The sequence below is a fragment of the Mytilus galloprovincialis genome, chromosome 5 (genome assembly GCF_965363235.1).
Source record: "Mytilus galloprovincialis chromosome 5, xbMytGall1.hap1.1, whole genome shotgun sequence".
NCBI lineage: Eukaryota > Metazoa > Mollusca > Bivalvia > Mytilida > Mytilidae > Mytilus > Mytilus galloprovincialis.
In genome coordinates this window covers 29,430,281-29,445,271 of record NC_134842.1, presented here as the reverse complement: position 1 = coordinate 29,445,271, position 14,991 = coordinate 29,430,281, and the positions used below count along the sequence as shown (strand labels likewise).

The 14,991-nt window shown below is 31.8% G+C and overlaps 1 protein-coding gene across 4 annotated transcripts in view; it reads left to right on the top strand.

The window, feature by feature from the left end:
• Positions 1-14,733, top strand: part of LOC143075566 (beta-1,3-galactosyltransferase brn-like) — a 57,301-nt gene extending 42,568 nt beyond the window's left edge. For 3 of the 4 annotated variants that reach the window (XM_076251036.1, XM_076251035.1, XM_076251033.1), the window contains exon 2: positions 11,429-14,733. In XM_076251036.1, coding sequence (XP_076107151.1) covers positions 11,488-12,786 — 1,299 coding nt within the window. In that variant the 5' untranslated portion in view covers positions 11,429-11,487 and the 3' untranslated portion in view covers positions 12,787-14,733. Of the gene's footprint in view, positions 1-799; positions 1,521-11,428 lie in introns of those variants that run through there. The other variant, XM_076251034.1, reaches the window with a different exon arrangement.
• Positions 14,734-14,991: the final 258 nt, after the last annotated feature.

The following is a 14,991-nucleotide window of genomic DNA, read 5'->3' as shown; positions in this document are numbered from 1 at the left end:
TAATAGAAAAAGAGTACGTTGTGGCAAATAAACCAAGATTTTTATAGAAAATCCACAGCCTTTATTACAGAGATTTTTGTTATAAAATTTGATACATAGATTACTCGCTTGCTTTTCTATGATGTGCTGTGTTTATTTTTTACAAAAAGTTCTAACCAACCTGTAAATTCCAAAATACCTCGTGCTGAGTCACTAAAGTCGAACGCACCCTACAAGGTGTACCTGATTTGTTCCATATTTTTATTTGTTTTAACCAATAAGTATAATAATATACTTGTTTTAAGGATATCAATGCTAACACTGCATGTAATAATCCTATATCTATCAGTCATCAAATTGCCAAATATGAGAGTACAAGGATTAAGGCATTGGATTTTCTATAAAATTTCCATATGTTTAGCATTGAATCAACACAAGGGTACATAATCCTTAACCGTAGTGCATCACGGTCTTCCTAGCTTTCACATCTAACACATTTTTTTCTAATTTTTAATTTGTTCTTGTCCCGCGTGTGAAGGAAATATTTGCCGCTGGACGAATAGAAAACAACGATTGATCAATACATCCTCAAGATGATATAAGCTTATTTTGTAAAATAAATAAAATAACAGGATTTCATAAAACTTTAAAGTTTTAAAAGTTAATTGTACGTATGCCAACAGATTATAAACTCAATAATTTAAATTTTTATAACACGGATATCCTGCTGATTAAGCTTAAAATATTATATTGTAGTTTATCAAAATAGAAGTAACATCGATCTGAATGATTCTACCCAATTCAACTCTACAACACCCTGGTGATTTTTTCCGTTATTACAGAATTCTCGCGAGATCAATATTGTGTGTGTTATTTCAACATTTACTTAATATTTAAATCGATTTCAGTAATATTTGAAAATTGGAATATTATGAAAAGGGCGGGTGTTTGTTTACTACGAAATATTCGAGATCTGTCTTTTTAATTGATACTGAAATTCACTACTTTGACGTATTGGTAAAATCAAAAGTAAATATTTACCAACCAGGCGATTTGTCCTGAATAAACAATTGAAAATCACTGAAGTAATACGAATGTCCAGGAAGGCTTTTAAGTGGATAAATGTTTAGTGCTTTTTAATAATCTCTTTTTAAATGTAGTTTTGTATAAAATTTATTACATTTAAAGAAGATAAATATTTTTCTCAATGAACTAACTACTGTAACTTATGACATTGTATACGTATATATATATGTCATCATAACGTCCATTATGTGAGGCTCGTACATTGCTCTGTGTTTGTTTTTGTATGGCTTAATATTATTCTTCAATGATCATATATAACTAAAAGTGTTCAGGAGTTTTATGAGACGGATCTGTATCAAGGAGACTGGCAAAATCGTATTTCATTGAAATGGAGTGGGGTATTTTCATGGACCTAACATGAATAGGAATATATAAGTGCATATGATATTTTTTATAGAATAATAAACGTACAACTTTTTAAAATGAAAGTTTTATTTCATTAAACTAGGAAAATCGTAAGTATTGACTGTCACAATATTTTATTTAAAAAAAAGGGGGGGGGCATTATTTTTCATTGTCTAAACAAAAACATATGCTTTGGATATTTTTTAACATACTTATGAAAAGTACTCATGATAAAACCATGACATAATGATATCCGTAACTTCGCAAGACTATATAAGGTTTTATAGTCCCTCATAACTCTTCATAGAGTGGCTCTTGTTGTTAACTTGTGTTTTAATAAGTAACTGTTGTATATTTTATATATTACAAGTGGTAAGACTTTAATAAAGTATTTGGCTTGTCTTTTCTTGTCTTGTCAAAGACAGTTTTTAGCAGATTATCTGAACAATTGACACTATTTTTTTAATCCATAGTTACATGTATTTCTTTTTTATTCTGTTTTATATAATTGTCCATAACTGTCACAAATAATTAATAAATATTCACTTTTGGAAAGATACTCCAATCGTCAGCACCTGACTCTATATTGTAACATCGTTTACATAGGCGGATCCAGGGGGGCTGGGGGCCGGGCCCTCCTTTGGTGGAAAAACATTGGTTGCTTATATAGGGAATCACTGAAGCTTGACTGGACTTAGGTCAGTCAGCCCTTACAAAAAATTCTGGATCCGCCTCTGGTTTATATCCTTGTTGGATCGTTTGTTAAATTGTAAACTTTACACCGACTTAATAGGTTACTTTTGCAAATTATTAATTGGATTGAGAGTTTTCTCATTGGCACTCGTACCTAATCTTCTTATATCTATTGAATCTTCATTAAGGTCATTTTATAGTAAATGAATCAAAATGAGCAAGAAATCTGTCCAACGTGCAGCTCTCCCAAATACTACAAACTTGTCACATTATTTTATGCTTTAGATTGAAAAGACAGGGTTTCGCACTTACAAATTACAATGTTCAACGAAAATAAGAATTATGGTTGATTTTTAAAAATTTTTTCAAGACGAAAATTCAGAAGTTGTACGTTGTTATCCCTTCAAGTTAGCATTGCACAAGGTCATGATTTTCTCTGGCTGTGTGAACGATAAGGTTACATCTATTTCTATCCAGTTACTCAGATTGCATCCATGTGTACTTTATTTTCTTGTATTCATAAATATATGACATGGACCTATTGCCTTTTTAATAATTGAAGAAAATATATTTTATGATAGTAATTCTAATAACTGTTCAATAACTTTAACTGCAAATTGTTCAGAAAATTGAAATGAAACTTATAATTAAACAGCTCGAGGCAAACAAATAAAATGAATTGTTGGTGCTCAAATAGCAACAAATAGTACATTAACACCTTTAGTGATGTACTACATACATAGTATCTACGACGAAAAATAAATATAATCATTATGTTAAATACCCTAGAGTAGAGATCTACTAAATATTTAATAAAATCAGAAAAGCGGGTTTTCATTTTAAAATAAATATACGGACGTGTTATACCAATATTGTTCCTCGGTATATAAAAGTCATTGAAAACATTTAAAGCACTGTTTAAGTGAAACTGTGATACATGACCGTGGTTTTAATCAATTCCCTCTATCAAAAAAGTTTCGGTTGTAAATCAACGATGGCGGATCCAGAAACTACAATAAAGGGACCCACTGACTGCCTAAGAGGTTGGCCTGCTCCAGTTATACCTCACGAATAAACTATATGATAAACCAAAGGAGTAGTTCCGTAAGGCCTTGAAATGGCCCCCCTTTTTAGCTTATATTTCAAAAAAGATTTTATTGACCAATATCACAACGAATCATAGCTAATACAGCGACAAGATAGGAAATTAACCTTTTTGTTGAAAATTTACGTTCCTGTGTTTTTATTTATGACGTCACAAATAGTCCTCCTCTGATCAACATATTTCATTTAAATCTTTTGGATGTTCGCTGATCTTTTTCTACTTTAAATGATACTGGAGTAAAATTAGTAAGTGGAGTTGTTGCCTTACATGTATTTTTACAGTTTACTACAGCTTGAATGAACAATTTTGTCCTGTATATTTTTAGCTCACCGTTCCAAATGAACTGTGAGCTTTAGCCATCACTTGGCGTCCGTCGTCGTCCGTCTGGTGTAAACTATTTCAAACATCTTCTCCTCTGAAACTACTGAACCAATTCTTACCAAACTAAAGCTGAATGATCCTTAGGGTCTCTAGATCAAAGTTTATGTTTTATTTTCTGTTTCGTCAAAAAACAGGGCAGCCATCGCTAAAAATAGAACATAGGGGGTAAAATGCAGTTTTTGGCATATATCTCAAAAACCAAAGCAGTTAGAGCAAATCTGACATGGGGCTAAAGTGTTCATAATGTTTCGTTCAATCAGCCCTGCAATTTTTAGATGAATCTATTCTAATGACCCATTGTATGGTTGCTGCCACTAAATTGGTTATTTTAAGGAAATTTTGCAGTTTTTGGTTATTATTTTGAATAGTATTAATGATAAATATAAACTGTAAACAGCAAATATGTTCAGCAAATTAAGATCTACAAATAAGTTCATCTGACATAAATTGTCAATTGAACACTTAAAGAGTTATTGCCCTTTAAGGACAATTTTACACAATTTGTTTATCATGTTTTCTTACTTTAAAAAAATTTCTTTTCTGAAAGCACTGAACCAATTCCAACCAAACTTAAGCTGAAAGATCCTTACGGTCACTAGAATGAAGTTTGTGTTTTTATTTTCTGTTTCGTCAAAAAAGATTGGCCACCATGACTAAAAATAGAACATAGGGGTAAAATGCAGTTTTTGGCTTATATCCTAAAAAAAAAAGTTAGAGCAAATCTGACTGGACAAAAGTGTTCATAATAAAACGTTCTATCCGCTTTGGAATTTTCAGATGAATCTAATAACCCATTGTTGGGTTGCTGCCACTAAATTGGTAATTTTAAGGAAATTTTGCAGTTTTTGGTTATTATCTTGAATAGTATTAATGATAAATATAAACTGTAAACAGCAAATATGTTCAGCAAATTAAGATCTACAAATAAGTTCATCTGATATAAATTGTCAATTGAACACTTAAAGAGTTATTGCCCTTTAAGGACAATTTTACACAATTTGTTTATCATGTTTTCTTACTTTAAAAAATTTTCTTTTCTGAAAGCACTGAACCAATTTCAACCAAACTTAAGCTGAAAGATCCTTACGGTCACTAGAATGAATTGAAGTTTGTGTTTTTATTTTCTGTTTCGTCAAAAAAGATTGGCCGTCATGACTAAAAATAGAACATAGGGGTAAAATGCAGTTTTTGGCTTATATCCTAAAAAAAAAAGTTAGAGCAAATCTGACTGGACAAAAGTGTTCATAATAAAACGTTCTATCCGCTTTGAAATTTTCAGATGAATCTAATAACCCATTGTTGGGTTGCTGCCACTAAATTGGTAATTTTAAAGAAATTTTGCAGTTTTTGGTTATTATCTTGAATAGTATTAATGATAAATATAAACTGTAAACAGCAAATATGTTCAGCAAATTAAGATCTACAAATAAGTTCATCTGATATAAATTGTCAATTGAACACTTAAAGAGTTATTGCCCTTTAAGGACAATTTTACACAATTTGTTTATCATGTTTTCTTACTTTAAAAAATTTTCTTTTCTGAAAGCACTGAACCAATTTCAACCAAACTTAAAGCTGAAAGATCCTTACGGTCACTAGAATGAATTGAAGTTTGTGTTTTATTTTCTGTTTCGTCAAAAAAGATTGGCCGTCATGACTAAAAATAGAACATAGGGGTAAAATGCAGTTTTTGGCTTATATCCTAAAAAAAAAAGTTAGAGCAAATCTGACTGGACAAAAGTGTTCATAATAAAACGTTCTATCCGCCTTGAAATTTTCAGATGAATCTAATAACCTATTGTTGGGTTGCTGCCACTAAATTGGTAATTTTAAGGAAATTTTGCAGTTTTTGGTTATTATCTTGAATAGTATTAATGATAAAGATAAACTGTAAAAAGCAAATATGTTCAGCAAATTAAGATCTACAACTAAGTTCACATGACCTAAATTGTCAATTGACCTCTTAAAGAGTTATGCCCTTTAAGGACAATTTTACACAATTTGTTTAAAAAACAAACTACGATGAAATTGGACACTTAAACTCTTAAACGAAAGATAAATGCAAAAAGATCAAGGTGAGCGATTCAGGCTCTTGCGAGCCTCTTGTTTTATTTGTAATCTCTGTCCTTATACTTTTCATTTTTCACTCTATTCGGTCCTGCCTTTTTTATTAGTTTATCTTCACTTTTTTTTTACATAATTTGTCGTCCTGGTTCATAAAAACCAAATGGTAGCTCCCTTAGTGTCTCACTAAAAAAAAAACATTCATCCAATAGATAAAAAAAATTACGCAAAAAAAAAAAAAAAAAAAAAAAATAAACCAAGTATTTTTTTATCCCACAAGATATTTTAAAAAGTCGAATTGCAGAACTGTTTACATTAGAAATTTGTGAAGCGGATTTTTTTTATTTTGCATAAAAGTATTAAAAAAAAAGAAATAAAACTTGCAATTTGGTTTGAGGCTTCTAACATAATAAGGCTTTGAACTAGCTGTCAGATAACTGCGAGTACTCTCAGATCTGTTCATTGTGTCTTTTTGTGTCTGGGTGTATAAGTACCGGGCCACGTCCACTTGTATTTTTGCCCATCTGATGAGTTAAGCCTTTTTCAACTGATTTTTATAGTTCGTTCTTATTTTGTACTGTTATACCACTGTCCCAGGTTAGCGGGGGGGGGGGGGGGAGGGGGTGGGGATCCCGCTAACATGTTTAACCCCGTCACATTATTTATGTATGTGCCTGTCCCAAGTCAGGAGCTTGTAATTCAGTGGTTGTCGTTTGTTTATGTGTTACATATTTGTTTTTCGTTCATTTTTTACATAAATGAGGCCGTTAGTTTTCTCGTTTGAATTGTTTTACATTGTCTTATCGATGCCTTTTATAGCTGACTATGCGGTATGGGCTTTGTTCAATGTGAAGGCCGTACGGTGACCTATAGTTGTTAATGTCTGTGTCATTTTGGTCTTTTGTGGATAGTTGTCTCATTGGCAATCATACCACATCTTCTTTTTTATATCTTCTCTTGGCTAAGGTATGTGTGAACGATAAGGTTACATCTATTTCTATCTAGTTACTCAGATTGCATCCATGTGTACTTTATTTTCTTGTATTCATAAATATATGACATGGACCTATTGCCTTTTTAATAATTGAAGAAAATATATTTTATGATAGTGATTCTAATAACTGTTCAATAATTCATTTAACTGCAAATTGTTCAGAAAATTGATTTGAAACTGATAATTAAACAGCTCGAGGCAAACAAATAAAATGAATTGTTGGTGCTCAAATAGCAACAAATAGTACATTAACACCTTTATATAGTGATGTACTACATACATAGTATCTACGACGAAAAATAAATATAATCATTATTTTAAATACCCTAGAGTAGAGATCTACTAAATATTTAATAAAATCAGAAAAGCGGGTTTTCATTTTAAAATAAATATACGGACGTGTTATACCAATATTGTTCCTCGGTATATAAAAGTCATTGAAAACATTTAAAGCACTGTTTAAGTGAAACTGTGATACATGACCGTGGTTTTAATCAATTCCCTCTATCAAAAAAGTTTCGGTTGTAAATCAACGATGGCGGATCCAGAAACTATAATAAAGGGACCCACTGACTGCCTAAGAGGTTGGCCCGCTCCAGTTATACCTCACGAATAACCTATATGATAAACCAAAGGAGTAGTTCGGTAAGGCCTTGAAATGGCCCCCCTTTTTAGCTTATATTTCAAAAAAGATTTTATTGACCAATATCACAACGAATCATGATAGCTAATACAGCGACAAGATAGGAAATTAACCTTTTTGTTGAAAATTTACGTTCCTGTGTTTTATTTATGAAGTCACAAATAGTCCTCCTCTGATCAACATATTTCATTTAAATCTTTTGGATGTTCGCTGATCTTTTTCTACTTATGTCATATTCGAAATCCTCTTGTTTTATCCGGATCAAACTGTGTATTCTAGTCAGAATCCGAAAAAAATCAGAACACCGAGGAGCAATTAATGAATGTTTATAATGGTGTGGAAGGAAAATGTGGATCCGATTCCCACTTAACCTCTTTGGGAATAGGACCCAAATTTTACTTAAACATCGCAATAAACCTTTTTCGAAATAATTCCTGCTCGAGATTTGGATCTTCAATGGATTCATGGATTGGGATACTAGATGTAATGTTGAGCCATAAAAAAAATTACCGAAACTCCGTACTATTATTTTATTACATATGGTTATAAAAATATTTTTTTAGATCCTTTTAATCAATAATGATACTGGAGTAAAATTAGTAAGTGGAGTTGTTGCCTTACATGTATTTTTACAGTTTACTACAGCTTGAATGAAAAATTTTGTCCTGTATATTTTTAGCTCACCGTTCCAAAGGATCTGTGAGCTTTAGCCATCACTTGGCGTCCGTCGTCTTCCGTCTGGTGTAAACTATTTCAAACATCTCCTCTGAAACTACTGAACCAATTCTTACCAAACTAAAGCTGAATGATCCTTAGGGTATCTAGAACAAAGTTTATGTTTTATTTTTTGTTTCAACAAAAAAACTGGCCGCCATGGCTAAAAATAGAACATAGGGGTAAAATGCAGTTTTTGGCTTATATCTCAAAAACCAAAGCAGTTAGAGCAAAGTTGACATGGGGTAATAGTGTTCATAATGTATCGTTCATTCAGCCCTGAAATTTTAAGATGAATCTAATGACCCATTGTATGGTTGCTGCCACTAAATTGGCAATTTTAAGGAAATTTTGCAGTTTTTTGGTTATTATCTTGAATAGTATTAATGATAAATATAAACTGTAAACAGCAAAAATGTTCAGCAAATTAAGATCTACAAATAAGTTCATCTGACATAAATTGTCAATTGAACCCTTAAAAAGTCATTGCTCTTTAAGGACAATTTTACACAATTTGTTTATCATGTTTTCTTACTTTAAAAAAATTTCTTTTCTGAAAGCACTGAACCAATTCCAACCAAACTTAAGCTGAACGATCTTTACGGTCTCTAGAATAAAGTTTGTGTTTTATTTTCTGTTTCGTCAAAAAAATTGGTCGCCATGGCTAAAAATAGAACATAGGGGTAAAATGCAGTGTTTGGCTTATGTCCAAAAAAAAAAAAAAGCAGTTAGAGCAAATCTGACTGGACAAAAGTGTTCATGATAAAACGTTCTATCTGCCCTGAAATTTTCAGATGAATCTAATAACCCATTGTTGGGTTGCTGCCACTAAATTGGTAATTTTAAGGACATTTTGTAGCTTTTGGTTATTATCTTGAATAGTATTAATGACAAAGATAAGCTGTAAACAGCAAATATGTTCGGCAAATTAAGATCTACAACTAAGTTCACATGACCTAAATTGCCAATTGACCCCTTAAAGTTTTTTTGTCCTCTAAGGACAATTTTACACAATTTGTTGATCATGTTTTCGAACTTTTAAAAAATCTTCTTTTTCTGAAACCAATGAATCAATTCCAACCAAACTTAAGCTGAATGATCTTTAAGGTGTCTAGAATAAAGTTTGTGTTTTCTTTTCTGTTTCTTAAAAAAAAAAAAAATGGCCGCCATGGCTAAAGATATAACATAGGGGTAAAATGCAGTTTGTCACTTATATTTCAAAAACCAAAGCAGTTAGAGCAAATCTGACAAAGGGTAAAAGTGTTCACAAGGTAAAGTTCTATCAGCCCTGAAATTTTCAGATGAATCTAATTACCCATTGTTGGGTTGCTGCCTCTAAATTGGTAATTTTAAAGAAATTTTGCAGTTTTTGATTATTATCTTGAATAGTATTAATGATAAAGATAATCTGTAAACAGCAAATATGTTCAGCAAAGTAAGATCTACAAATAAGTTCAATATGACCAAAATTGTCAATTGACCTCTTAAAGAGTTATTGCCCTTCAAGGACAATTTTACACAATTTGTTTTAAAAACAAACTACGATGAAATTGGACACTTAAACTCTTAAACGAAAGATAAATGCAAAAAAAATCAAGGTGAGCGATTCAGGCTCTTGCGAGCCTCTTGTTTTATTTGTAATCTCTGTCCTTACTTTTCATTTTTCACTCTATTCGGTCCTGCCTTTTTTATTAGTTTATCTTCACTTTTTTTTACATAATTAGTCGTCCTGTTTCATAAAAACCAAATGGTAGCTCCCTTAGTGTCTCACAAAAAAAAAAAAAAAAAAAAACATTCATCCAATAGATAAAAAAATTACGCAAATGAAAAAAATAATAAAAATAAGCCAAGTATCTTTTTATCCCACAAGATATTTTAAAAAGTCGATTTGCAGAACTGTTTACATTAGAAATTTGTGAAGCGAAATTTTTTATTTTGCATAATAGTATTAGAAAAAGAAATAAAACTTGCAATTTGATTAGAGGCTTCTAACATAATAAGATTTTCTTCGGGCTAAATTATATTGAAAATGTCTTTCACGGTTAAATTCCAAAGTCGGGACTTAATCATGGGGATAAAATGAAAATTATAGTCGGAAAACATTGGCATAAGACGTCCGTAAATTTGATTTAGACAGTACACATTTTGCTTATTTGATTAAAATGCTAATAAAAGATCTCCCCTCTCGTGTTTTTAAAATAATTATTATATAGATCTACATTATACGACGTAGAATTATATACGACATTACTGACTTTAAAATGTATAGAAGATTAAAAAAAAAAAAGAAGAAAAAAAAAACACTTCATGTAATACAGATAACAGATCTTATTAGACTATATATTTAGCTATGAACAAAAAATACGTATGACCTTTAAAGACAAATAGGACCAAAACATTAGCTCTTTGCATGTCTTAAAACTGGTTCTTATCAAGCCAAATTCACGTACGAAGTCAGGTTTTCTGGACCATGTTTTGTTGGTTTTTGAACAGTCAACTTTTTCTTCCAAATCGGTGTCTGTGCATCTTCTCTGTCTCCAAACTCTTAACATGACATTCATAAAAAAATCAATCAACACTGCATTTAGAAATTATTTCCATTGACAAGCATTTCAAAATATTTTTTCTACTCGAGGTCATTCATTCCCATTCTCACTGCCACGATATTCTTGTTAATAGTTACTGTATATAAAAAATAAGAAGGTGTGGTATGACAGCAAATGAGACAACACGCCACAAGAGACCAAATAATGTAGTCCGTTTCAGATTTAATTTCTGTGTTATCTTTTCCAAAGCGTACACCAAAAAATTGTGATTTGTTTAGAAGATAACTATTGTATACCGGTATTAAGCTCCAAATGCACCAATTGGTGATTTGATGGTCGCAAATTAACTTGTTTACTGCCAAAGCGGAAACAGTACAAACGCGTATTAAGCTCCAAATGCACTTATTGGTGATTTGATGGTCGCAAATTAACTTGTTTACTGCCGAAGCGGAACCAGTACAAACGGTACTTGATACGCCACGGGTGCGTTTTTTTACGTTAACGGAGCGCTGAAACTACACCAGGAGTATGTTACAAACACGCACCGCCTACGTCCAAGGTAAAGTCCCAAGTAAATATCGAACGATTTTGGGGCGTGCTCTAACCGTTTCCAACGCGCTTGTAACGTATGTATTACGTGCGTGTAGCGAACAGGTATACGCTTAAAAAACGCTAGAGCTTGTTATTTGAAGCGGTTCTGTAATTCATGCATTTAGTACGTCGGTAAAATTAGCTCTGAAGTACGGGATTTCAAATAACTGAAAATGTCATAGCCATAAGACTTTCATCGACTACAAACATGCAGCTACACATATTTACGTTTTAGCTCATATTATATAATATTTCATAATTCTATTGTATACACATTTTTTTTTCAGATTCATTGTGGTATAGTGGTGAGCGTATAGGGGAATAATTATGCAGTATAAATAGTACAATGAGCATTTGTCGACGTTCAAAACTCAAAAGAAAAGCGGGTGTTGCCCTTTTCATATATATGATGGCATTCGGCTATATTTATATGTATTTTATGCAGTATATTGCGATGGAAGAAAATATTTCGTTGTCAGAGATGTCACGTGATGAAGTCAAGCCAATTGATTTGCATATCCGAAAGACTACGGATATATTGAATATTCAAAAAGAAATGCAAATAAATTTAAAACCAATAACGGAAAAAAATAAGTTAGAAGATGAAAAACTGAAACAAAAACAGCTGGTAAAAGAAAATGAGAATAAAAAACAAACACAAGTAAACAAAATGCCAGGAGGTATTGCCTTGAAAAAGTCCTACGACAGGGAATTTAAATATCCTCTGGATATTAATCTGAAACAACTAGTCCAAAAATTGGAATCCGGTGACAAATCATCTGTTCAACCAATCAACGAACATAATTATCATTTCCTATATACTCCTACCAATTCATGTCTATTCGAACAAGACAATTCGACACTTTCTAAAATTGTAATTCTAGTCAAATCATCGGTGAAAAACTTCGAGAGAAGGAATGTGATACGAAGTACATGGGGAAAATATCTAGAAAAAAATATGCGTCTAGTCTTTCTTTTAGGACTCCCATCAAACGGGAATTTAGCAATTAGAAAGGAAAGTACATTATATGGGGATATAGTCCAAGAAAATTTTATAGATAACTATTGGAATAATACGGTAAAAATGATGATGGCTTATAGATGGGCCGTGTCGTTCTGTAATACATCCGATTATCTTTTCTTTGTTGATGATGATTATTTTGTAAACATTGACAATCTTCAAGCATATATTAAGAAAGTAAAGGATAACAAAATGTTGTTTAGTGGAACGTTTCTCGGGCGATCTGTGCCCTACAGAGTAAACGGATCAAAATGGTACATATCGTGGGAAGACTATCCTTATGACAGATGGCCGCCATATTTAGCAGGTGGCGCTTATTTTGTATCACTTCCGTTAGCCCGGAAATTCAATTTAGCATTTCCGTTTGTCAAACCAATGCATATAGACGACGTTTATTTAGGCATTGTTGCGAAAAAGCTTGATGTAAGACCGTTGCAAAATAGAGATATTGGGTATCGTAAAGTGAAAGTACAATCACTTAGAAGGTACATCGCTTGTCATGGGTATGATAAAAAAGAGGACGTGGAAAAGGCATTGACTTACATGAGACAGTTTAAAGTGAATATTAAACCACCAAAGATGGTGCAACAGATCAAAGTGCCTCAAAGAATTGTTAAAGTATAACGATTTTCATTTACGAACTTGTGCAACGGAACTTCATTGCCATTATCGAAGTTGTTCAGGTGCCAAATCATTTTTCGTCTGTGATGCTCATTGATGTTGTTTATAATACACGTAAACATACACAATAGAATCAAAGGATTATGTTATATATGGCATCCATATGCATTTATTCACCTTTCTTTTTTTGAAATTTAATTGATTTAGTAGATACCTTTAAAAAGCATTGTTAGGGCAGTTCTCATTATAAGGATATGTACCTACAAAGTACTATACATTTGTATTCTTTTAGAATTTAATTTCTTCTGGGTTATAATTTTATTAGCATAGAACTTCAACAGCATCCATAGCAATTATTACTATAAATAACAGGGCTCATTGGCAAGCTTGTCTACTGAACGTTGGTCAATGTGGACTAACTTTTTCAAAAATTTAAACGATAGTGGCCAGTTTGGCCATCAAGTATTTAAAACAACTGCATAATCAGTTCAATTCTTTGGTCGGTAACATTTGAAATTGGCCAATGCATTTTTAACACTATATGTATATAGTGGCCTAATTGGCATTGAAATAGCCCTCAACTAAACCTCTACGATTTTGTAACATCGAATTAGTATAACTGGAATCACACAAAATACTTTATGTAATGACTAGGAAATGAAACTCAAAAGGCCACTCTTTAGGGTTGAAGGGCGAAGACTAGCATGTGTTAGTAGAAAGTTTTTTATATTATTTCTTGCAATATTTACAAATACTTTATCATGTTAAAAAGTTACTGCAGATAGGTTTTGGTATTGATTGTTTTAAGATTGATTTGTTGAAAATCTTAGTTAATTGTCTGTTACTATTAATTACGTTTATATGTAAATTATAAATATGGATGCAAGCATTATGGGCCGTTGTTCATTACATACATGTACATGTAAAAAATGTTATTAGCATAATATCGGATCAGATTTTACATTGTGAAGTTTTTTGTTACCTTGTAAAACATCATGCAATATACTTGCTCAAATATCAGCTGTTGAAGATTTCTGATGTTTTTTTTCTTGTTAATCTAGATGTTCAAACAGTTAAAAAAATAAATTAATTTAAATTTGATTAACAACAGCAAGATCCCAGGGGACATCGAAATTGTATCTTAAGACTTTCATTTAAGAAAAGACATATCCTAAAGTGATTTTTAATGCTCAGGTTGTGTTTTGTTTTGCTGTCATTGAAAATAAAGATTAAGTTCCTAATTTATTATAAAGTTAGAACATTTATCATGTATTATGACTATCTTGGGATAATCAGGAAACGATTCTAGAAGATGGAGATAACGATAAAATATTAATTTTGCAATACATCGCCTATTAATCTGATTCTATTGGTTTTCACTCTTTTTTGTATCATACATGTACCTGACATTGGGTAAATTATACGGAAATCCGTTGTCAAGGTAAAACAAATGAAAGACTAAGAGAACATGTTATCACGACACAGCAAGCCTTCATTACGATTTAGCTATCTCGTTATCCGCACTACTAAGCAATTCGTTTTGGTAACTCGATAACTTTTGACGAGTGATACAGTCATTGCAACGATTTTTATAAGTCGTGATAACGAAATAGCTGAGACGATATATTGTGAGAACGACACCACACCCTTTTTCTGACTTGCTTTCGAAAAATTGGCATTGGACAAGTCCAGATATTTTATAAACGTCTTTTGATACAATGTTATTTCCGGAAATCTGTCATTTTTCGAATTTTTGAAGACGCTATAAATTTAAAATTCAAACAACATAGACTCCTAAAGAATATAAGTTTTACAAACAATAGAAAACAATCTCTCACATTTTATTTTGTTTTGTTAAATGTTACGGGTTTTTTATTCCATTAGTTATATTTTTTGATTTGTTTTATGTTTGCTCAATTGCCTTAATTAAATAAAATTATATGTTTAAGACGTTTTGATATCATTTCTGTAATATGTACATTGAATTTCATAGTTGTATTTTCATAATGGTGACAAGAAAATGTACTTTTGATTGGTTGTTATGGCAAAAGCACGTTCGTTATCGGTCATAGCTTTTGCCCGAGACGAAGGCATGGAAACTTGCTCTGAATCCTCAAAACCAGTCATTGGACGCTTTATTCAATTGAAAAACACTAAGTATTCCTTTTGAAAAGAAATCCAAATACACCATCGGGAAAACAAGACACG